Source organism: Liolophura sinensis, chromosome 11 (genome assembly GCF_032854445.1).
Source record: "Liolophura sinensis isolate JHLJ2023 chromosome 11, CUHK_Ljap_v2, whole genome shotgun sequence".
Lineage (NCBI taxonomy): Eukaryota > Metazoa > Mollusca > Polyplacophora > Chitonida > Chitonidae > Liolophura > Liolophura sinensis.
The window spans coordinates 31,681,748-31,707,209 of NC_088305.1; the positions used below are offsets into that span (position 1 = coordinate 31,681,748).

The window sequence follows — 25,462 nt, forward strand, 5'->3', positions numbered from 1 at the left end:
GTTTAGCACACTTACACTAAACTTTAGGTGAAATAAGTAGGCCTACCTGTATAATTAACTGCTGGCACCTGGCCATATGCTCTTCCCAGTCGGTATGCCCAACGAAGGGACTCGTGGGGATGTGTAAGCCCCCATGTTGTGTACCGGTACTGAGAAATTGTTTAAGCTAATTTATTTCATAAGTTCAATTGTTGTTTTCTTAAAATCTAACTGATATTTGTGTAGTGTGTCTAAATGGCATATATTATATCAGCCTCCAGCTCAAGATCTTCTTTACATTCTAAATTTCAACAAATACACAGGGACGATATGCTAGTATCAACAGGCCTCTACTGGAATGAATGGTAGTGAAGTTAGATCTGGCAGCCTCTCCTTGTGCAACTCACTTATGTCAGATCTGGTCCTTGGGCAACTCACTAATGTCAGATCTGGCAGCCTTTCCTTGTGCAACTCAGCCTAGTCAGATCTGGTAATTTCCCCTTATCCAACTCACTTATGTCTGATCCAGTATCTTCTCCTTATTCTCCTGTACACAGCTGCTTTAAAAACCAGTCATATGTGCAAATCAATGTTGTTACATATATTCTGTACAGTGCTGCTATATAATATGGTGTAAATCCACAGTATTTTAAAATTCAGTATAATGCTGCTAAACTCTCTGGCTGATGCACAGCCATGTGTAAGCCGACATGTAAAGTACAGTTACTTAAACGTTCCATACAACAGCGCTAAAATCAGGTGTAAACTAATCACGTCATCTATATTTAGGTAAGTACAGATGGGTTAATCATCTTTTAATAGCATTGAAATGGCCTCAAGTATAGGCTGCTATTTCTTTAAAAAAAACATTTTTTTTTGTTTCAAGCCTATGATATAGACTTATAGGCCTATAGGCTGTATTTAGATATAAATACTATAATAATCATGCTGCTATTTGTTAAAAAAAAAACATTTTTTTTTCTTTCGAGCCAACGATATAGACCTACAGGCCTGTAGGCGGTATACTATGATAATCCTCCACAGATCTGTATGGCGTTTTTCACTGTGAAAGTACATAAATGTAAATTATTTACAGATCTATTCTTCGATGCTTGAGGCTCAACGCGCGGTGAAATGTCTAGGAGTAAATACGTAAATATATTCCGCTCATTGTCTGATGTTTTCGACATGAACTGTGTGCCAGCCAGTCGCCTTTGTTATCAATGGAAACACTCCCCCTTCGGGCGGTCGACCCCTGACCTTATTTGGAACCTAACTTATTTTGTCAACCAATCAAAAACTTCTGCTGAAAATGAGCGCGTGCAGTTTAGCGCGTCTTACAAATTTGGAGGGAAATTTAACAAACTGAGGCGAGCGACGAACCTTTGAGGACGTGAGTAAAAACTTTCTTGATTAACCGTATGAATGGATATCACAATTTTTTTTTCACTGGAAATTGAGGTTTAAATCTCCTAGATAACCGAAGACAACTCTTTTTGGGTGGAATAGGGTTTTATCAGGAAACAGGGCCGATTGTTTGTGTGATCGATTGAGCCAGCCACCTTGTCGGCCTGCAAATCCATCTGAGAAACTTGATATCAAACCTAAAACTTAGAAGAGTTGTGACCTCTTCTGTTGAGGCGCAACTAGGACAAATGTCTGACTTAATGTGTGCTAAATACAGCTCGGTGATACGTAAATCGACACATATAACAAAGAATGGAAATTAGTCGTTGTTAAAGGATGTATCAGAGTGGCCTTAATTAGGCCTATCTGGATCTTCGCTAAATTTGATATGTCTGACTGGTGTGATACTTCCGTGAACTGGAGAACCAGTATACTGCGGACTGGGAATGTGGAAACTTCCCAGTAATAGCCTGAACTCGTTTGTAGATTTTCTCTAATTTAATACCATAAGCCATTTGTTTGAAATTTATTTGTGTTTTTGTTTTGTATTATTTATTTGTTTATTTTTGTACGTTAAAAAGGCATGTTATTTAGGCCTCGGCCAGTTTTATTTAGTTCCTTTTGTTTCTTTGTTGGCGATATTTTGGTGCTCGAAGTAGTGTCAGCCTGTAGATCACAAGCAGAATTTACACGTAGAACTTTTCTGGAGCTATTACAAACACACTTATTAGATTATTATCAATGCTACCTGTATCCACTTGTTTTTGTACTTCCCATTCTTGGAGAAATGTTGATCACCAACAGACATATCTAACCATGTTGGATTAACGATGCGTTACTGTGTGCTGTTGAATTCATTGGCTCCCTGCCCTTGGTGCGTAAGCCTCCCCCGCGCAAACAACACAGTTTGACACATATACACTGTACCCAATAGCCTTAGTCTGCGAGATCGATACGGACTGACGCATACATGAATGTGCTAGACGTTTTCTATAGACCATATGGATTGTGATGAAATACAAATTACAATTGTTGAGTGAGCGGTGTAATTTATATCTGTAGTCACGGACATCCAGCTTGTTTATTAAACATGCTAAGACACAGCACAAAAAACAAAAAGACCGCGCACAACATTGGTTGTGCCAGGTTTGAGATACTGACTGACGCAGCCGCGTGCAGAGTAACGCAGTCGGGTGTAGGCTAACCCAGTGCGCAGCTGCCACCGCCAGCGCATGGCATTGTACTAACACGTGGGTTTACTATGAATGGGAGATGTGTGTAGAAAATTCTACGCTAGCTGTTGAATTGTCGAAATATTGAAGGTAAGATTGAGGGTGGTGGTGAACTATGTCACATTGTGGCTTGTGAACTGTCTGACATTCGGATTTTCTGATGTAGAATTCAGGCGAATGGCTGGAGCATGGATATTACCGGTAAAGGAAAATGACCACGACTTATATGGTAAAAGTCTCGTAGAGTCAAGTCTCAGCGGCTACACCCACTCGCGGTTGTTGTAACAACACGCGAACTATACAGAACTTTACTGACACAGGTCCAGACGTAACAGTAATTTTTCCTTCTGCTTAGTTCAATTAAATTAAACGTTGAGATCTGTTTTCAACGATTTCTGATGTTTGAGTCAGGTATATCAGAACTCGTTGAAAATAAACCTCAACGTTTAATTAAATTGAACTACCTTCTGCTCAATTAAATAAATAAATATGAATACTCCTTTTCTGTATGACTGTGGAAATGCAGTAAAAGTGAGGTGTCGTGAAAATGAACGCCACATTGTGTTGTTGCATCTCAAAAATTGTGATCATATTTATTATAATCTTTTTTTTTTTAGTAATTTCAGTAATCAAAAAATAGCTTTTTTTACTCGTCAATAAAATCATTTAAAGAATACTTATTTTTTTTCTTACTGCTTTTTTCTCTTTTTTTATTTTCAAATTTTCACCAGCTGTTTATTCTGTTCCGACAAATGAGACTGCATGTAATTAATTTAAAACAATCATGGCATTCATATTGAATACTTCTGGGGAATTTTATAGTTAAAAATTGTGATGAAGAGAATATGTTTTTTTGAGCTTTCAGTATATTTATATGCTATCTTTCTATTCCATTCTGTCACAAAATGTCGGGAATTTTCTTCTTCCATTCTTCAGCTGTGAATTGTTCTGGTGACACTACAAGACACTAACCCTGCATTCCCCAGACTCTGACCTACGGTTGACACCAGAATGCTTGACACAGTGTCAGGTTTATTTTGTCTGTAAATACAAGGGTGATTTCCTTATCCAAAATTCCTGTCTTCACAAACAACCTTCATTACTGACAACATTGGGATGCCAAACAAAGACTTACATAATTAGGCTGTTATCACAATGAAATTCTCTTAGCAACACTTCTTGCCAAACCCCTCCCCCTACACTCACCCTTACCCCCTACACAACTCTCATTTCCTGGCATGAAAACACCTGGAATATAGTAACACCCATGACCCACCTGACATTTATTACATAATCCCCCCACCCCACCGAAGCTTTCTGTGTAACCCTGATAGTTGGCACTTAAGACAACTCCATATAGCTGACTCTGCCTGAAAGGATCTGATCAATAATCCCTTAAAATCAGTGGAAATATTGTCTTGTATGTTTTTTATTTTTTCTGTAGAAAAAAATCTCAAGTAGAAAATAATTCAAATTGAAAATATTAATATTTTACATATTTTCACTTCTTTAACATGTTATAAAAATGTCTTGAGCTTCATTCTTATATGGAAATGTTTTCAAGTTTGTACCTGCTTTGCGAAATCTTTAAGTTTGCCCCAAAATACTGGATTTTAATGCATGTATGTATAGGTTGTTTGCAATGTCAGCCATCTGCGAGGTAAGCTCGAGTACTGCCCGCTGGGTGCCTATTGTTAGAGGGCATACAGTGGGCAATATACACAAACTTACCTTGAAGATGGCTGCCGTTGCAAACCATCTATGTAATACTATTTCACATGTGGACACTCATGTTTGTCTTAATTTTGATAAGATAAGCCAGTTCTGAAGAAAGGCCATTGACCTTGAGAAGCCTAAGAAAGTCTCGATAGAGAAAGAGACTGTTACTTTGACTGTTTGGTCAGAATTTTTGCAAATCCATTAAATAAAGTCTGTTATCTTGGATCCAGTGCCCTGCTGGCAACATTGCTGAAACGTGAAGCAACACAACTGTTCAGTAGTCGACGAATGACACTTCGCAAACATCAGCACTGTTGGCATTCTGATCTAATTAAGATTCCTGCTAACCTCTTTATTTGACCCCAATCCAGTATGTAAACAAATACAGGTCTTAAGTCAGTGGGGAGTTTCTTAGGTGATAAAGGTGTCAGTTATTGTAAGATAATATGATCTGGGATTGTCGCATTGTATTTAAATCCAGTTGACCAGAAATTGGTGTGGGCTTGCCTCCAGAAAGCAGTGTGTGAGAAGGCCCAAGATGGATTCCATGAAACCAATGTCATCTACTCCCAATGGAAAAATCTGTGGACCCTTCAGTAACGGAGTATTACCCTCTGAGAAATCCACTACACCTATTGCCCCCATCTGGGTTCCTGCTCCCCTTGGGTATCACGCAGGAAAGTCATCTGTATGCAGAAAACTGCCAGAGTCTGACCAAGTAGAGATTGAAGTCACCATGTCCGAAGATAGCAGTAAGTGTTTTTTTTAAAAAGTTCCCCATTTTAGGATGCTTCACCAAGGCGTGTTTCAGAATTGTACGGTGGATTAGCTATATACATAGACTTTTTTTTTTCTTTTCATGTCCACATCAAATGAAGTTGTTGTTTTACCGGCAGAATAAATTTTCTTTCAGTGTTTGAGGCGGGTATCAAAATAAGACTCGAAAACCATGTAAAGCGTGGGGCATATGGACTGTCCCAGCAATGTTTTTGGATGAAGATATATTTACTTGACCAAAAGCCTTAGAAACAAGAAAATCATAAAAATCCAAGATCCAAGGAAATAAAAAAGGCTGGGTTTTAGGTTTTATTTTCATTCCCTTTTTGGATATTTTACTGTCTGTTTGCCTATATAATGCTAAATAAAACTGGAATATCAAAAACTGAATAAAAAAATATTCAACCATTTTAGTTAAATCACAAATATGAAAAAATAGGGTAAGACAGTAATAACAGGTCACACCTGGCATCTGTCGAGCTTTTGAGTTGAAAATGGGGTCAAAGCAACGCTTTACTTTGATGGGAATCAAATTTTCGTTTTAGGTAAGGTCTGGCAGCAAACTTGTGGATGGTCATGGCTTTTCTCCCATGATGATGCTGGCCACCATCTTAGTTAAAGATTAGTCAGTTCAAATAACTAGAAATATCAACCCTTTTGCCTGTGAAAAGCAACTTTCATGGCAATTTATGCACCTTTTCCCTTTGATTTTAGAGACAAAACCACATTGGTTGGATTGACAAATTTCAAGGCTTCACAAAGATTACAGTTTTACAAGTCTACACAGAATAATGTCCTCATAGTTTAGCTGGAATAAATATCTTTCAATAATGCGAAAATGTTCAAGAATTACATAAGTGCTTCAATATGATAATATGAAAGGACAGCTGTAGTGTTATTGCACCACCTGCAAACTGTTTTGTCCAAATAAATTTAGGAGTTGAATTCTTTTGCAATTTTTTTTCATGGTTTTTAGAATGCTATGTTCATCAGTTTTTGAATTCATAACATGATAATATGTAATTCCGTGTTATTTACAATGATATAATGGTATCTCACACATTTCACACCTTTAACTCAAGTTGGATGACCTTAGTATATGTCGAGGTCATGACTCTGAAGAGCTCAAAAAATGAATCGTTTTGATCCATGGCTGTGAATTTATGTTATGTTGAAATTTATTAAGAGTAAATGTGGTAATTTGCAGATAGTAATTCAACTAACCCTTCAGACAGTTCATGGAGTAAATTGTTAGGCCTTCAGCTCAAAGTTGGGAGTTTTGTTGGGGAGAAGTCGTCTGTAATTTTCAAGGTAAGAATAGTATGTGTTTCGAAGAAAAAAATGGTTTGACCTAGATTTTACATTGGGATTAAAACATTTCATTTACATGAAAACAAGTATGTCCTACTGACTTTTGGATCCTTGTAAACTTTGTACCCTGTATGAATATCTGAAGTAGAGGTCAAAAAGTTTTGCTTTGACAAGATTCACTGAAAAAAAGAGCTTTTAAAACTGGAACATCATAAAAACATCTCAACGAAATGAAATGGAAAGGTTCATTTTCAGTTTTATTCCATTTCTGGATTTTTGCCCATAAAGGATAACATACAGTTGGTGTTGCCTAAATAAATAACCCATCTGTTGTAGGTTTGTGTGGTGATATTTCTGGCCTTGTACTGCGCTTATTTTGCCTGGGCGCTCCTCCTGAACCACCGGAGAGCCACACCCCTCATCGTTATGACCAGCTTAATCGTGGTTGGTCTACTGTTCTCCTTGGTAAAGAGGAAGGTTGGCCCGTCCCTGCACAAAACCATGAGAAACCTGAACTTGGCTATTGATCTGAAGTGGCACGTCCTGAAATGGTAGGGTGCAAGATGCCAACTTTTTGTAGGGTACAGTATTTATTGCACGTTTGCTTAATGCTTCGTGGCGAATTATGCATTTTTACCAACAGCCCAGGCCGAGGCATGCTATTGATGTTCTCTAAATGCCTTGTTTGGTTATTTTTTAAAGGTTTTTTTTCATCTGACCTGGCCATTAACTTGGCTCATATGTGCACTCAGTGAAGTGTGAATACCAGGATTATTGTTAGACTGGGAAGAATGATATACTAGTACATGTAATTGGAGGAAGAAAGGGTAATTTTACCCAGCTGTCTTACAATAGACTTGTGACAGAAAAAATCTTAATATTTTGTCCCTTTTTTAGGGAGCCTGAAGTTTAACAAAACAGTTTCTGGGCCTCATGAGCATTGTACATTTTTTCAGTCTTTCGGAAAGAACTAAACTTTTTTCTTACATCTTGGTATTGTCACTGTTTCAGGATCGTGTATCCCATAATATTTCTCTGTGTTGCCGGGGTGATAGCGTACAAGGTTTGGGACCGCCCTGAGAATCTCGTCTCGCTGGGAGGACTTGTTTTCTTCCTGATGATTCTCTTCATCTTCTCTGCCAGGTCCTCTCAGGTAATAGTTGTTTCCCCTTGCTTTCAAGGTTGTCTCCCTTCTACCGCTCGAGCCTTTCCTTTCATAGCCATGAAAAAATATTCTGACAGTATGTCTGTGATCTTTAAGAATGCACAACTTGCTTACAAATGTTGTTTATCTGACAGGTGAAATGGCGTCCAGTTTTATGGGGACTTGGTCTGCAGATGGCTCTAGCTATGTTCATCCAATGGGAGTGTGGCTATGAAGTATTTCGCTTCCTTGGCAGTCAGGTTCAGACATTCCTTAGCTATACAGACGAAGGGTCAAGTTTTGTCTTTGGACAAAAGTTCACAGAACACCCATTTGCGTTTAAGGTAAGTTGTCCTGTAGTATTTGATGTGTTATTTTTGCATGTTTTCACTTGGCTGTGCCTTTGCGTTTGTCTTTGTGACTATTGTAGGCTCTGAGTTCTTATTTTACACTTCATAAAACTTTTGCTGAAATAATCTGATACAGCTGTTTCTTCTCCAACATTTGGAAATGTTTTCTGTTAAGGTTTATTAAGTCACATATTTGAAAATTATTGAAATTATGAATTATTTTATGATTTCTTTGTTTTAATTTTATTATTTTTGTTATTTTCTGTGTTTTGAAAGACGTGTACCCTAATTAAGCTCATCACATATGAAAGAGCAACTTTCAGTGCAATTTACGCACATTTTTAATTTGATTTTAAGGACAAAATTACATTGGTGGGATTGGCCAGTTTTGGGCTTCTCAAACATAATAATTTTATCAGTCAACACAGAATTATGCCTTTATAATATGCTTGAATTAACACTGTGCAAACATGCGTAAAGGTTGAAGAATGAAACAGCTATTTTTTGAGGGAAGACATCCTATAAGAATGTTTCTGTTATTGATCGTGTTATCAGGTGCTGCCAGTAATCATCTTCTTCAGCTGCACTATCTCCGTGCTCTATCATCTCGGGGTCATGCAGATCGTCATCGGGGCCATCGCCTGGGTCATGAGGGTCACCCTGGGCACTACTGCAGCAGAGTCGCTGAGCGCGGCAGGCAATATATTTGTGGGGCAGGTCAGTTGTGTTTGGAAAGAGGGAAAAACCTCCACTTGGGCTTGATCATTCTTTTAAAGGCAAAATAAACACTAACGTGAAGTGTATGTCATATGAAAGACTTTCAAAGAAGGTAGTTAAATTTATTTCTTTAGAATTCAGCCTGGTAAAATATGTTTGAAACTTTGGATTCAGCAGTTGCCATTTCTGCCTATAATGGCACCAGTGACATCAGGTTTTTGTCACAGCACAAAGACATGAAAGACTGCAAGATTACATCAATCAAAGACATGAAAGACTGCAAGATTACATCGATCAAAGACATGAAAGACTGCAAGATTACATCAATAAAAGACATGAAAGACTGCAAGATTACATCAATCAAAGACATGAAAGACTGCAAGATTACATCAATCAAAGACATGAAAGACTGCAAGATTACATCAGTCAAAATGTACAAGACCGGCCCCGAAAGCTCAGTTGGTAGAGCATTCAATTCGGGTCGGTACATTCAGGGTCAGTCTTGGGATATGTCATACCTAAGACCTCGAAAGAGGATTTCTAGCTTGGCATTCAGCATTAAGGGGATAGTGCAATGACTGGTTGACCCGTATCAGTATAATAACTTGGAAGGGCGGCTTACTTGCCTTCTGTAAGGCGTCTAAGTGAAGCAGCACTAGATAAAAGAACGATGGAAATCCGTCCTGCAACAAGGAGGCACATTACATGCACTCTAAGGACCCCTTTATCATATGGTTGAAAAATTGTTTAGTACCGGTACAACGTTAAACCCTATGCATTCACTCACTCACTCAAAATGCACATGCATTTAAAGCTATGGATGCGTCCACAGAGTAGACCTTGACACAAACTATTTGCAAGAAAATTGATACGGATGTGACGTCATTGATCCCCTCTGGTTCCTTACAGACCACCGCAGAATCTATGTTCTAAAGCCTTTTATGTACTTTTGAGAATGCGTTGTTGCATACCAAACTTTAGGTGAAATGCAGTGTATGTATATGTGTATATATGTGTTGTATTGCAGACTGAAGCGCCCATTCTGATTCGACCATATTTGGAACTGATGACCAAATCGGAGCTTCATGCCATCATGACCGGAGGATTTGCTACCATAGCCGGGGGCGTCCTAGCCGCTTACATTCTCTTTGGGGTAAGATATTGTTTGACAGTTGCACATTTACCTACTGTACATATGTATATAATGAAGACATAGTCGACATTGAGGTGATTCATCCATAATAAAATACATATTGTTGTTAAAATATGCATGACCCAGTTACCTCTCCCCTTAATGCTGGCTGTAGTCATATAAGGGAGATATTCCTGAGTATAGCGTTAACCACGAGTCCACTAAATGTGCATAATTCTATCTTTTGACAACAGTCTACGTTAATTGTACATGACCGCATGGTATATATATATTTTCAAAATTTGCCAGCAGTTTGTTGATTTACAGGTGCTCAAATGCCAATCAAAATATATATAAATAAAGTTGTTTTCCTACATTTTTCAGATCCCAGCAGAGCACCTTATCTGCGCGTCAGTTATGAATGCCCCGTGCGCCCTCGCCGTGTCAAAACTCTTCTACCCAGAGACGGAGGAGAGCAAACTGGCCAAGGCCACGGATTTACCCCAGCAAGAAAAGTAAGAGAACTTGTCTTAGTCACGTTAACTGACAATTACATGTTGATGATTACACGTATTGGATTACATGTAGAAGATTACACGTTGACGATTACATGTAGAAGATTACTCGTTGACGATTACACGTTGACGATTACATGTAGACGATTACACGTAGACGATTACACGTTGACGATTACACGTAGATGATTACACGTAGACGATTACACGTTGACGATTGCACGTTGATGATTACACGTAGACGATTACATGTAGACGATTACACGTAGACGATTACACGTTGACGATTACACGTAGACGATTGCACGTAGACGATTGCACGTTGACGATTGCACGTTGACGATTACACATTGATTACATGTAGACAATTACACGTAGTAGTGCTGCACATTTATTATTACCCTAACTACTCATCCTTTTCGCGTATGAAAGAGCAAATTTCAGTGCAATTTTATGCACATTTGTAAAAATTCCACCCAAAAACTGTTTTTTTAAGGCCAGTAAAATATTAGTTTTGGAGCTTGAGCTTTATTCATTAGGATATCGTCCTACCTTCAAAACGAGCCACAAAACACCGTTCTGAAATCAACAGCACTCTCAGAATCAGCCAACATGTACAACTTAGTTATAGTCATTTATTTATGTATTTATTTTGCGCCAGCTGTATGTGATAAGGCCTGTCAGCAATGTGCGTATAGTCATGGGTTTCATCGTGCCTGGTTTCCTCACACCACACTGCCAGGCGCCATCATATAAGGAAAATATTGAGTTGGGTGTAAAGCACCAAATAAGTAAATAAATGTCTATACATGTATTTCTGTTTGACTGTTTTATTGCAGTATACCAGGGTCCATATTGTTTGATATTTCAAGCTCCTTATAATGATAACCTTGACAAATACTAAGGCCACCTTTTATGATTAAAAGGTGTGAAATGTATTAGGTTTCATTTTGACACTTTTGTAGTATGTGGAATTTGACAAATTACAACAAACAATCATTTATTTGTCAGAAATTCAGAATATTTGCATGATTTAAAGTCAAGATTTAAAGACTTTATGTGATGACTTGGACCTGATTTGAGGTCATCATTTTTATTTTGATCTTTAAAATAAAAAAAAAAATAAATGAACAAACACTTTGATGTTAATGCTTTGCCAGACTGTTTTTTAAGGTCAGTTTTGATGCATGAGCTGACGGATGAAAAGTAATACTACTCAACTTACATGTAATATTTCACGAAGTTAAATTATGTTGCTCAGATAATTAAAACTATAATTTTTTTTTTGCATTTTTTTGTTATTTCAGAAAAGAGAGAAATGTGCTGGAAGCTGCTGCGTCTGGGGCTTCCTCGGCAATCATGCTGGTTGCTAACGTAGCAGCTAATCTCATTGCCTTCCTAGCGATGTTAGCGTTCGTGAACGCTATGCTGGGATGGTTTGGCAGCATGGTGGATCACCCAGAACTATCTTTCCAGGTGGGTCACTTTTTGTGCATGAAATATTTATTGATAAAAATGTACTGCTACTTTGTGCAGAAACAGGACATAAACCTGATTTTACTGGTTGATCTTTTGAAATGACCTTGTTCAATTTTTTTTTTATCTGCCCTTATTTGTTTGTCCCATTTCTCTTTGTCCATTTGTTAACATATTCTGACTTTGCTTGTCCTATTTCTCTCCGTACTTTTGTGAACAGATCTGCTGATTTCTTTGTCTAGTTGCTGTGTTGACTTGTTTTAACAGATGTGATCTATTTTTATAGCTGATCTGTTCCTACATCTTCATGCCTGTTGCCTTCCTCATGGGAGTAGACTGGGAGGATGCTGGCATCATAGGAGAACTCATCGGAATCAAAACATTCCTCAATGAATTTGTGGCCTACAAGGATCTCAGTGTGTACATCGCCAACAGGAAGGCCTGTATACAGCCTGCCATATCGGTATGTGCACTCAAAGATAACTCAGGGATCAAAATGTTTGATATTTCGAACTCTGTGTGGCCATCACCTAGGCAAAAACTAAAGTCATGCAATGTAATTTAAAGGGGTTAAATTTATTAGATACCTTTTTAGAGCCATTTCAGCATGGAATAAATCAAGTACGGCACTTGAAAAGCTTTGGAGCTGAACCTGCAGAACCAATTCAAGCTAGTATGCAGACATTCTTTTAAAGAAATTTGTTTCCCAACATCTTTGTAACTGCTTTGTAGACTGCAGTGCTGTGTACATGTATATGTTATAGGCCGAGGGTCCCACTAGTATGATATATGTGATAGGCCAAGGGTCCCACTAGTAATATGTAATAGGCTGAGGGTCCCACTGGTAATGTTATATATGTGATAGGCCGAAGGCCCCACTAGTAATGTTATATATGTGATAGGCTGAGGGTCCCACTGGTAGTGTTATATATGTGATATGCTGAGGGTCCCACTGGTAATGTTATGTATGTGATAGGCTGAGGGTCCCACTGGTAATGTTATATATGTGATAGGCTGAGGGTCCCACTAGTAATGTTATATATGTAATAGGCCGAGGGTCCCACTGGTAATGTTATATATGTGATAGGCCGAGGGTCCCACTAGTAATGTTATTTATGTGATAGGCTGAAGGTCCCACTAGTAATGTTATATATGTGATAGGCTGAGGGTCCCACTGGTAGTGTTATATATGTGATAGGCTGAGGGTCCCACTAGTAATGTTATATATGTGATAGGCTGAGGGTCCCACTGGTAGTGTTATATATGTGATAGGCTGAGGGTCCCACTAGTAATGTTATATATGTGATAGGCCGAGGGTCCCACTGGTAATGTTATTTTACATTACAATAAGCATGGATAAGTGTGGAAAACTGATTTCAAGTGGCCTGGAAAATGAGAATTTTTGGCATGGAAATTTGAAATATGAAGTGCTGTGTTGAATTGAAATTAAGTTAGAAATGAATTGTAGCTTTTTTACCAAATCCTTACTTCACCACACTTCACCGGCCCTGATAGCACAGTTGGTAGAGTGTCCGCTTTGGAAGGCAGAATCCTGGTTCGGGTCACACTTTCCCACTTTGCATTTGGTATTGACCCGTATCAGTATAATGGCTCGGGCACGGCGGCTTACTTGCCTTCTTTAAGTCATCTCAGTGATGCAGCACTAGATAAAAGAGCAGTGGATATCCATCCCGCAACAAGCAGGCACCTTACATGCACTGTAAGGACTCCTCTGTCCTCATATGACTGAAAAATTGTTAAGTAGGACTTTAAACCATAAGCACTCACTCACTCGCTCTATATCTTTCCTCAGATGAGATCCGAGGTGATAGCTACCTATGCCTTGTGTGGCTTTGCTAACCTCAGCTCTATAGGCATCCAACTGGGTGGAATCGGCCCTATGGCACCCAACAGAAAGGGCGACCTGGCCAGTATAGCTCTTAGGGCGTTGACGGCAGGTATCATTACGTCTCTGATTACCTCTTGTGTCGCAGGTGAGTGTTTTAATGAGGCACGCTTCCGTAAACACAGATGTAACTAAGCAAACAAAGTAATATTGAATTGAACAAAATACATTCCAAAAAAGAGTGCTACGCTAAAAATACAGGTGGAAAAAGTGAAATTTGTATGTGAACAACTACCTTGAGTTTAACTGGGTTTATAATGTTTGCATGTACATTGGAAGAACATGGACGTTGGAAGAAAAGACAACTCTGGACCAAATGTATACATCTACTGATAAAGTAACACACATAAAGTTTATAAAGAAAATGTCTTTTTTTTTTGTGATGTTGCATAACTGAGAATCGCAGTTCACAGTAAACAAAATCGTGCGTATTTTATCCATGTGAGCTTGGGGTATAAAGTGAAGTGACATCGCGTTTCCAGTTTCTCGAACATGGCATCTCTCATAGCTTCTATATAAAAAGAATTCCGGGTAAAAAGTTGATTTACAGAGTTACCCAGCTCATCAGAACCAAATTTCTGTGTCCCTTTAGGCATGTTTCCTCCTCTCTTGCGAAATGACTAGTTATATTATTTGTTGTCTTTCCTTTTAAACTTTTACATAACAGACTACTGTAAGTCTTCAACCTTTTCAACCACGGAAGCCCTTTCTTTTGTGGAATTTATGCATACAGTTATTGTGAAAATGGCACCAAACATGATTTGTTTGTGTCATTGAAAATACGCAAGCTTCATAAAACAGGGCAGATTATTTCTTTGCGCACAATAGGTTTCTCGGAATGTTTCAAAACATTGGTGGCAGAGGCAGTTGAAAAAGTTCCAGAATTAGGGTACTTTTGAGCCCCGCCTAATGATGTTTTCTCTCTCTCTTGTATTGTAGGTTTGCTGATTGTAGAAGACCCAGTCACACTGTGTCAAATGCCAGTAAATGTGACAGAAGTTTTGAATGTGACATCGTTTATCAATGGTACAGATCTGATGTTATAACACAGTGTTTCTGTTAGAAAATAGTGCTTATCCCCATCATTAAGTTCATTTTGTGTGCAGTATTTGACATTGATCATATTTAATAGTGATCTGCAACATTTTATGAGATAACCTTGTTTATACAAAGCTCAGACAAGCAGCATTTTGGGGATCAACACAGTTTGTTTTTTTCCTCGTCTTTTTATTGTATATCGCCTTGTTGAAAACCGTTTAATTTTATGTAACTTCACACTTCATGTGAATGGTTTGTTTTGTGTTACTTTTCTGTGCATTTTCTCCTGGTTTTGTTTTTTGCACTAAAGCTGCATTTGTTTGGATAATGAACACTCCCTGAATTACCCAGCAGCCTCACTGCTTGTGCAGTGGCAGTAACCTCTGGGAAGTCCGAGTCATACCTTATTCCTGACACAGAAATGTACTTTAACACTAAATGTAAATGTAACAGCATATAAAAAAAAGGAAGATGACATATTTAGTCAAAAAAGCAGTAAAATTTTAATTTATTTGCGTGTTTTCAGTAAAAAACAGTGTAAAAGAAAGCAAAAGAAAATGTTGACATCATTGTGTAGATATTCATGCTATATTTATATAACCATAATAGAAAAACTTTTCATAAAATGAAGTTTGCCGGCAGCCAAAATAAAAAGGAAAAAAGGCAACAAATGAGAAAATGCGTTGGGGCTTCGGGGCTCAGTTGGCACTAATGTGGTCGCTGTGACTTCAAGTCCAGTTCATGCCTGCTTCCTCTCCTGGCCGCCATGGTATAAGTGAAATATACTGGAGTACGACCAGAGCTTCGGACACATAGCAGCAAAGGAAGACGGTATCCATCCTGTAGTTAGTGTGCATTTCTTGACCAAGCTAGACAAAGAAGTTTCCTCCCAAAACTGGATATCCAAATTTTGGGAAACCTGTATGAATTTCAAATGTGACAAAGAAAAGGCTGATTTGGGAACATATTTAAATAGTACTCTGGTTAAAATAAATTAAAGTAAATTTCTGATCGATTGTGTCTATTCTACATTTGGAAAAATGAAATACAATGAGTTACTACAAGTTATGAGTTAATGTTCTATTAAGAGAAACAATAATCTTTCAGATGACTATACATGGTGATGAATTATGTGGACCTGATGTGTGAATTTGCCAACTTTAGGATGAGTCATAACTCAGTTCTGATCATTTTGCCAATACGTGGAAATACAACAATACGTTTATCTCTTATATGTAAACTTTGGCGAGTGTCAAATGCTCAGTTTAGATTTATCATTCACATATTCAGGGAGGTAAACCCAAAACAGAGTAAACATTAACAAATATACTAAGGCAGAATTGTCTTGCTATATTGTCTTGTGTAAATATAAAAGTGTTGAGTGTACATGAGTATTTTTCATAGTTTCCACTTATTTTGAATATGCAAATTTGTAGCAGACAAGGGAGTAAAAAGGTGCTGTCACAACTTATAGATGAATATTCCCACTTGTTATGACCCTCCCTTAGCAAGTTCGGAGGTTATTAATATTGCTGGTGTAAAACAAAAGTGCCTGGAGGACTTATTGTGAAGAAGTTTTATTGTCCAGTTTTTGTCCTGGTGAACTTCGCAATGATGTAATCATACAAATGACTGATATTCTTTATCATTTCTTATCGTCTGGATTTATCTGTATGTGGTGCTAACACTATGGATGTCACACAGAGACATATGTAAATCAGTCGTTTGGAGTGGGTATACATGTATATGCATATTTTCTTGTTTTTCAGATGAAATTGTTTTTGAGTATTGGCATTTGTAAGAAGGAAGACCGCGTATTTTTTCCTAAATTTTAGAATGAAGCCTTTACAATGCAATGTGAGTGTGGCTGCATGCTCGTAATCTACTAGCGTGAATGACTTGAATTTGTTGGGTGGCGGTCGTACATATGGTGTATATGTTAATACGTTTGTTAAGGTCATAGAGTTTAATACTTTGAGAAAATGTCTCTTTTTTTTTGTTCTGTATATAAAAAGAATGTTGCATGATGTAGTCAAGGTAAAATGAGCAATTGCTCGTGTTAAAATAAATTCTACATGTTGATTCTTTTTTTTTTAATTTTTTAATTTTAAATTTAATTTAAAATTTAAATTTTAAAATTAATTTATAGCACTACGAATTTCTGTTGTTTCTTCTGTGGATGAAATCTGTAAGTAGATCTTATTGTTGTGTCTTTTGTTGATGTTAATTTCCTTAATATCCATTATCGTACTACAGTCCCATTGTTAAGGTCATCTTTTATCAGTATGTACTGAAAGGTCCTATAATCCTGTATGTTTGTACCAAAAAATATTTATACAGATTTAGGCAGCAAAACATAAGATAATTTACATATTTGTAAGTGTGCTAACGCAAGAGTAAGTTTGACAAAGCGCACATAGCTGTACTCCATGTATAATTCGAGACCGCGGACATCCGGGCCGCAAACAGATGACGAGGTGAAGGACAAAATGGGAAGCTGTACGGAAATGAACATTGGACGATATTCGTAAGTACGGCTAATAATAACAAGAAATTATAGTATAAAAGACAACAGATCAATGTGCACAGCATATATAAAATGTGAACGTTCACAAAGCCTGGTTTTGGACTTACGAGGCCTTGAAACAGACTTCGATATTATTTATCTAAAGATGAAATGTCAAGATTTCCTTCACTGATAAGTGATATCTTATTTGCTAGAGTTAGATATCACTTTTGTTGTTACACACCCAGACGCCATGGCGCCATAAAGAAACATTTTGCTTTCAATCTGAGCAGAATGGCGTCATAATTCAAGTTCAGTCAACTTTAACACTTCTTAGGTCACGCAACAAGATACGACGTCCTACAAGATATCATGTGCGACGTCACGCTATATACAAGTCTTTGAAGGCCTACAGCCAAAAACATTGCTGAAACTTGTTCAAATATACAATCACGATATTGTCAAAATGTGAATAGCTCCGTGATCTTGAGAGCGAGTTTTGAGATTCTATTCTGCGCCATTTACGGCGTGAAAATTCATGTAAGGGGAAATTTTAACAGAAAGTCTGTTGTCTGAGCAATGCTAGAAGGTATTCTGTTATTATAACACAATATTGTCAAATTCTAATTTCAGCATATCTAGTTAGCCTAATAAAATATATGTTGAACAAATAGAATGTGTTTGTTACACTTAACAGAACGATCTGCTTCAGTAACTTTCTGTTAAAATTCACAGATTAATATTTTTTAGTGTACTGGGGTGACCATAAACTTACAGTATATTTGTGGAAATGATTTAGAACCTGTGGAAGGATATATGTAGAATTTCCGTACTTTTGGTTCAAATTGTGCTGTTTTCTCTCTGTTGTCAACGTTACCTTATGTTGATTTCAACACCTCCACGAAGGCCATATTTCCTTTTCATTAGCATTTACCAGTACATACAAGAACGTATTCACCTGGAGGAAATTTCCAGCGACGAAACACTGCTTGTAATAAATATTTCAATAGTAAAACCGGGTGCCTTTGTTTTAACTTTCTGCATGTTCCCCAGCATCAGTAAGACTGCCTACACTGTTCGGATGGTGGATGAATGGACACGCCATGGGGAGATCACATTCACTTGAGGCAGGGGCTGTAAGGGGGGTTTTGTATACCCCGAGTAACATGCGCTACACTTGTTTTCACACATCCTGTCGTGCAGATATTTGGGGCTATACAGCTGCATGTATTTAGAGCCTCCTTTAATGGTTACAAATATTAAATGGGTTATTTGCCGAGAGAGCAAAAGCGCTATAACAGTAGTCTGGTATGTGTACAGTTTTGTAGACCTGTTTATGTACTTGGATAAGATCTGTAGCACAGGTACACGTTAGAAGTGTGACTGGCATAAAGATGATGGACACAAGGTGCTCATGAATGTTCCAATGCAAATTTGTTAGTCAAACGAAAAGACTTCTAAAACTCGAAGTATGCATTTCTAAATAGACCAATTATACTTTCATTAATTTTTTTTAAAGATTTTTGTGGAAAAATTTGGAGTCGCAGAAACATTAGGGTTCGAAGGTGAGCTTTATGGACCATACTATTAGAGGTTAGTAACTATGAAATCACAGGAAGTATGTCCAACCCTAATCACGAATCTGAATGTTGGAATATCTCTTTTCTTTACTTGTGCGTAAAAGATTACTGAAATAATCTTCCCAGAATTCCTTCCTGGTGAACATCAGAAAAAGGTGATGTGACGTCAGAGTTCCTAAATAAGGCCAGTATGGCTCATAAAGGCCACCCTTGTATTCAAATATTTGAATACCCATCAACACTCTAAAAACATTTTGAAAAAAATATATGAAAGTATTTATAGGTACGGTTGTCAGTTGTCCTTATGATGAACCTCACCTTGTATTTGAGCTTTCTTTTACTTTAATGTGCGCTTGTGATATACATCTTTTGTATGTATTTCACAAAATCGGACAGTATGTACTTTGTCATTTTGCGACAAATTCATCCAGGGCACATTGGTTTCCTCGACCCATGCATATAAAACCGACTTCACTGATTTATTTATTTATTTATTTGATTGATGTTTTACACTGTACACAAGAATATTCCACATGTTCGACGGCGACCGGAATTGTAGTGGGCGGAAACTGAGCTAACGACCATCCACCAGATGGAGGCAGACCTTCCAGCGTACGGCCGGAGAGGAAGCCAGCACGAGGTGGACTTGAACTCACAGCGACCGCATTGGTGTACATCAATGGTGTACATCAATGGTGTACATCAATGGTATACGTGACCAGTTGTGGAGCTTATGCATGTATATGGCGGCTGTCCGACATTCAGAGTTATAACCCTAGTAAAACTGTGTTAAGAGGTGGATCACCTTTATCAAGACACTGACGCTAACAATGCATGGTTCATGCTACCCAGTAGGTACACTAATAATCTATAAAAGCGATATTCCAAAAAATAAAACCATTTTGCACTCAATATTTCAGCATATTAATGAAACAATAATAAACACAAATTCAGTTAACACTGAACGGACTCTTGTAAAACCAGCTAAAAAAGACCGAAAATTGTAATGAATATAGCTTGTATAAAATATACATACTTGTATATTTCGTAGACGTCTCCAGGTGATCAACTGTCATAGTCGGATGCCAAGTTCCTTTTAGGTAACGGAAGCTCCGAGATCTTGCATGTCTGGAGACGCGTACTGGCCGCCTTTCAGAAAATACGGTGGCCTGTTTGTGCCATTCGAAAGGACCTGGTACGGTAAGGTGGAGAATCGGCCACAGGTACGATAAGAAAGTGCAAATTTCAAAATCCCGACACAATCCTCTAAATTTCCAAGTCGGAAATATAATACTTTGTCGAAGCACCCATAAAAGTGAGACAGCTACAAAAAAAGATGTCGGCTTAGTAATAACCCGCCAAATAGGCATTCTTTCGTTTTATTCAAACGAGGCAGTGTTTTTAATTTACAGTATGATCAACGTTAACCAGAGGAATGTCTTAACTGAAAATTTTAAATGTGTATTTCTACGTGCTGTCAAAATTTCGTTCTGGTTGACGTTGTTCTTCAGACGTTAAACGTACACTTTATAATGTGACCAGCTTTTTCATGTTTTGGCAAGTTTAAAGTTCGTATTTCGGCAATAGTTTGTCCGACATCCTTCATAGTGATCTAATGAAGTCATTGTGGAAAATAGGTTGAACCTCGACAAAGAGTGGTTCTTTTATCTTCTTCGGCTGCATACTTTTGTGTGAGTAAAGATATAGACTGTCTGTATTAAATAAGTGTTTTCATAAATTAGAATGGAGAATTGTTAAGTTATTGTATTACGTAACATACGGCAACTGTACAGCGAACTCGTACGTCCTTCTTACTTGAGAGCACGTGTGGTCCTCTAGCTATCGTTAAATTAACATGTTATGCGTAGCGGAAGCATAAAGCTCAATATGTGTTATATGTGTAATATATTGATTTGGGCATAACGTTGTGCTCAATAATTTTTCAGAAAGTTACATTTGTGGTGCAGTGATTTTCCTCACTCTACAGTGTCTGATGCCAAAAAAAGATATTTCAGTGCGACTGGAGCAGTCTACTATTTTTCAGTTTTATGACCAGTAAATTTTTTCAGTGTATGTTCGGAGCTTTATAAGTTGCATGCTTGCCATATAACGAGAAAAGAACAGTAAAACAGAACTGAAAAAGAAGTAACCGTACCACTGTGACAGCAGCTGTCACTAATAGCTACAGAGAGTTTCGCTTCTTGAGGTGCACAGTTTCTTGCACTTTGGCCGATTCCCGGCCTTATCACACCAGGTCCTTTTCTAATGATTTACTGTTATTCAAGGGTTTTTTTTAATGACAGTTAATTATTAAGAACAAAGAATTTAAAGTAAATGGAAAAGGAATCAATGCAAACACAAAAATGTTTTGGACAAAATTGAAAAACTGTGAGAAACGTTTTCTCCGAGATGTACAGGTTTTCTCCGCGGTGTAAACGTTTTCTCCCCAGTGTAAACATTTTCACCGCTTTCTCCGCAGTGTAAATGTTTTGTCCACAGTGTAAACGTTTTCTCCACGGTGTAAACGTTTTCTCCGCTGTAGAAACGTTTTCTCTACGGCAGAAACTTTTTCTCGCGGTGGAAACCTTTTCCCCAAAATGGCTCAAATATTGTACGGTGATGAACTATGCATGTACTATGCTGAACCCCTGCTCTCGATAACGTCTACTTCAAGCAGTTTCCGTTTCACGTTTTAATGGATGATCTTTATTTGATGCATTGCTTTGTGGATTGCCATTTTCTGACTACGTATTTTGCGATTTAATGTGTTAATTTATTTCGTTAATTGTTTCAAATTCCTAGATGTAACCACATACATGTAACCGATTATATGACCTTTCGGTAAATGAGTATCGGTGCATTATGATGTATGATCGACGAGGTAACAGGTTCGAACCCAGTCCATACTGCTTCGTCCGAAGCTTTTGTTAGGAGGTCTTGGGGGCGGTTCCTTCACCCATAAGTCTGATTGCTGTTTTGCAAGCACAAAATTCTTGATTTCGGTGTTAAACACCAATTCCAAGTGTTTATAATTGATATAGATACTGGTAAAGAATGTGACAAATCTGACAGGAAATAAAATCTGGATTCCTGTTATAGCTGATTGAAAGATTGATTGATGACACCCGTAGGCCTAAGGGCCGTACTATGGAAGTGTCGGTGTTTTATTCTTCCCACCGCTTCGTTGACTTAATGGTTAAAGCGTCCACCTCGAAGTCGGGAGTCCTCGAGATCAAACCCGGGTTGGGTCATATCAAACACAATAAAATTGGTATTTCCTACCACCACACTTAGCGTTCAGCACTCAGAGGTTAGAGCAAGGAAAAACGACTGGTTGGCTGGGTGGGGTGTTATGTTTGGTGTCTTCGGCATGATTACTTCCGTGTTCAATTGATGATTGTTCAATTGATTGATCAGAATGGCCTGAATTCACTTCCATGTCTCCTTGCGTCCGACTCCTCAAAGATATTTCTGACTTCAGTCAAAATTTGAAATGTAACCTTAACGCTCTTTTTACGGCTTCAGAAAAGAAAATTTTGTCCACCTTATCAATATTATCTTAGGACAAATGTGTCCAAATTTCAACTCCCACTACCAAATGTTAAGCGCTGTGAAGAGGTTTTAAATTTTGACTAAAATCAGGCATGGCTTTGTGGAATTGGTCCCTGGTCCTCCAGTATGACACTGACGAAAGGCACGTGAAGTGGTGTCTTGAGTCCTATACCTTACTTTGTATTGGGTTTCCTCCACATGTCGTTTCACTGAGGCGTCACAATAAAGATGGTGACATAAGGACTGTTGTGGTTGTTGACGATATAGTAAAAATTACGGAGCCTGCTGGCTAGGTTCTTATTCCTCTTTTTTATTATACACAAATGATCTTCTCTATGATTATGTTAATAAACTTCGTTTGTTTGCCGACAACACATGTCTGTATGCAATATCTGATAACTTGCACGATCCTGCTGTACAGTATGATTTGAATCAAGATTCTCCAAGAATTGAGCAGTAGTCTTAAGAGTGGCTCGTCGACTTTAATGCTGCCAAAACAAAAGCTATACTTGTTTCTAGGCAAAGGTGTGCGTGAGTCATGGTACAGTCGTGCAAAGCTGCAAATATCAAAACCCATACCTTATCCCATAAACATGTTGGCGTTACGTTTTCGCGTGAAGGGTCGTGCAATAATATTTAGAAAATATAATAGCTATACAACCACAAAAATGTCATCAATCTTTTCTGCTCGCAAGCACAAATTCGACGTAAGGCGTCCAGAAATAATGTATAGGACTTCTGTAAGACATTCAAATATGCAAATGTGGTATAGGATAACCTCATATGCTTGACAAAATTATTCGATCCCACCGTACTCATGGCTTATTCCACAGACTTCTACCATTAACATCTACACGTAATCATTCATTCCCACCGTAGCCTTCTCACGGGTTATTCCACAAACTTCTACCTTTAACACCTACACGTAATCATTCATTCCCACCGTAGCCTACTCACGGCTCGTTCCACAGACTTCCACGTATAACATCTACACGTAATCATTCATTCCCACCGTACACATGGTATGTTCCACAGACTTCTACTTTCAACATCTACACGTAACCATTCATTCCTACCGTATACACGGTTTGTTCCACAGACTTTTACCTTCAACAGCTAGACGTAATCATTCATTCCCACGGCACACACGGCTTGTTCCATAGACTTCTACCTTTAACATCTACATGCAATCCCTATCGGATAACAATATTACTCTACTTCTCTGCCGCACAGGCTTTTTTCATAAAAGTAATAGAATAAAATGGGTTTCCTGCCAATATAAAATGTGTACGACACTTAAACGGATTTACCAGAAAAATGACTACCGTCTGTTGCTCGACACCCACCCGCAAACCTCATATCCATGGTAGGCCTACTACAGCGGATCGTGCAGGCTTGCGAGTATTATACGCCTACTCACCCTGCTTCGCAACGGCTGCAGTTCCCTGAACGGGCATCTACTTTATCATTTTCGAAAAGAGAACCTAAAATACAGATGTTGCCACAATAATGCCTTCTTCATTTATCCTTATGCACAAACCAACGACAGCTTCACTTGGGCCCAAACTGAGATTTACCTCCTAACTGAAGAGTGAAAGCGCTCTGATTGGAGGAAACTGGCATACATTTTAGGCTGTTGATACACCGTAAATTTCTACTCGGTTATTTTGCGTTAGTTTTAGCTAAAATATGTCAAAATTGTGTCTCTTTGGATAGAGCTGAAAACTTTCTGCCCAGTGTTACTGACCAATCCCCTGGAGGTTACCAAGGTGAAAAAAACGGGTGGTCATGCTGAGATGATTTTTGATACGTTGTAGAGAACAGTACAAGCTGCTTGTGGTCGCATAAATGGTATCACGGAAACGTTAACGTATACATCGTTTTGGAATTGAAGTTGACTAATTTACTACAAAAATAGTCAGGAAAATCAATGCACTCGTGTAATCTACTATCCCAACAGCCCAACAGGCGAAGGTCCAGCCCATTCCCCAGAAGCTTTGGTCTATCAGATATCCAGAGACTTTAGACGATTTCTGGCGACTACAAAGGCTATGAGAGGAACCTAGTATAAACTGTAATTCGTTTTGTTTTTTTTTTCATATTATTACCTTTTACTTTAATTATTAAAACTGATGACTGGCGTCGAGCGTTTTTTGTTATCTCCTTGTCTATTATGACATTCATCAGAATCAGTGTCTCCAAACGTAGAGGCCTCGCTGCGGGAAGCTGTAAATATCTTCTAGGGACAAAATGTTCTCATCGAAAAAGCATACAGTGTATCTCTTTATGTGACAGATCACGTTGGTGGCAGAATGGTTAGAGCGTCCACCTCGAAGTTTGGAGACCTGGAAGCAAACCTTGCTCCGGTCATACCAAAAATGACACAGGGAATGCCAAGGAAACAGGACTTGTTAGCCTGGTGTTAATATAATGTGACTGTCGTGTGTCCGGTGTCTCCAGCATGATACTTCAGTTGCTATAGCAATTTGGTGGCATGAACTCGACGTGCCATAAAAAGACACAATATATTTTATTTATTTAATTGGTGCTATATACGCCCTACGAGAAGAGTATTTCTCTTATGCGACGGGGGCCAGCATTATGGTGGGAGGAAGCCAGCAGAGCTTCCTACGTACGGCCGGAGAATGACTCTTCGTCGTCATATGACTGATATGAAATTGTTAAATATGGTATTAAAAAAAACCAAACACAGACAGGCTACATAATTACTGTTACGGTATTGACCATAAGATCGGGACTAAAACCTGGGTTAAATCCCGGACCTCCTGAACATGAAGTTCTAGTCAGTTCGCCCTCAGCATATCGGACAGCTCACGGTTTTCTTTGATTCCTCTTGTTTCTCTCCCACTCCCTCTCTCTCTTTCATTCTCCTTTATTTTTTGCTCACCGAAAAATGATGATTCTTCGGACCTGGCGACCCCGAATTTCCCGCCTTTGTATATAATATTATTTAAATATATAATTTAAATAATTAGCTACAGCATCGCTCTGCATCAACAGTGTCAACAAAATGAAATGTCTACCAAACAATGTCTACAGGGTCGGCAAGGATATGTTTGAGATGCTACATTTTTGAAGTACATATGGAACCCAATCGAGG

General features: G+C 38.3%; 1 protein-coding gene across 3 annotated transcripts; it reads left to right on the forward strand.

The window, feature by feature from the left end:
* Positions 1-1,338: 1,338 nt before the first annotated feature.
* Positions 1,339-16,771, forward strand: LOC135477451 (solute carrier family 28 member 3-like). Of its 3 annotated transcripts, none has more exons than XM_064757560.1 (13): positions 1,339-1,372; positions 4,819-5,089; positions 6,322-6,425; positions 6,762-6,976; positions 7,437-7,578; positions 7,725-7,913; positions 8,475-8,636; positions 9,664-9,789; positions 10,153-10,283; positions 11,591-11,759; positions 12,046-12,222; positions 13,573-13,753; positions 14,605-16,771. In XM_064757560.1, exons 2-13 carry the CDS (start codon positions 4,876-4,878, stop codon positions 14,709-14,711), a joined length of 1,917 nt encoding a protein of 638 aa, XP_064613630.1. In that variant the 5' UTR covers positions 1,339-1,372; positions 4,819-4,875; the 3' UTR covers positions 14,712-16,771. The 3 variants fall into 3 exon arrangements, with proteins under 3 accessions (XP_064613630.1, XP_064613628.1, XP_064613627.1); XM_064757558.1 differs by lacking the exon at positions 1,339-1,372 and adding an exon at positions 2,611-2,708; XM_064757557.1 differs by lacking the exon at positions 1,339-1,372 and adding an exon at positions 2,767-2,847.
* Positions 16,772-25,462: the final 8,691 nt, after the last annotated feature.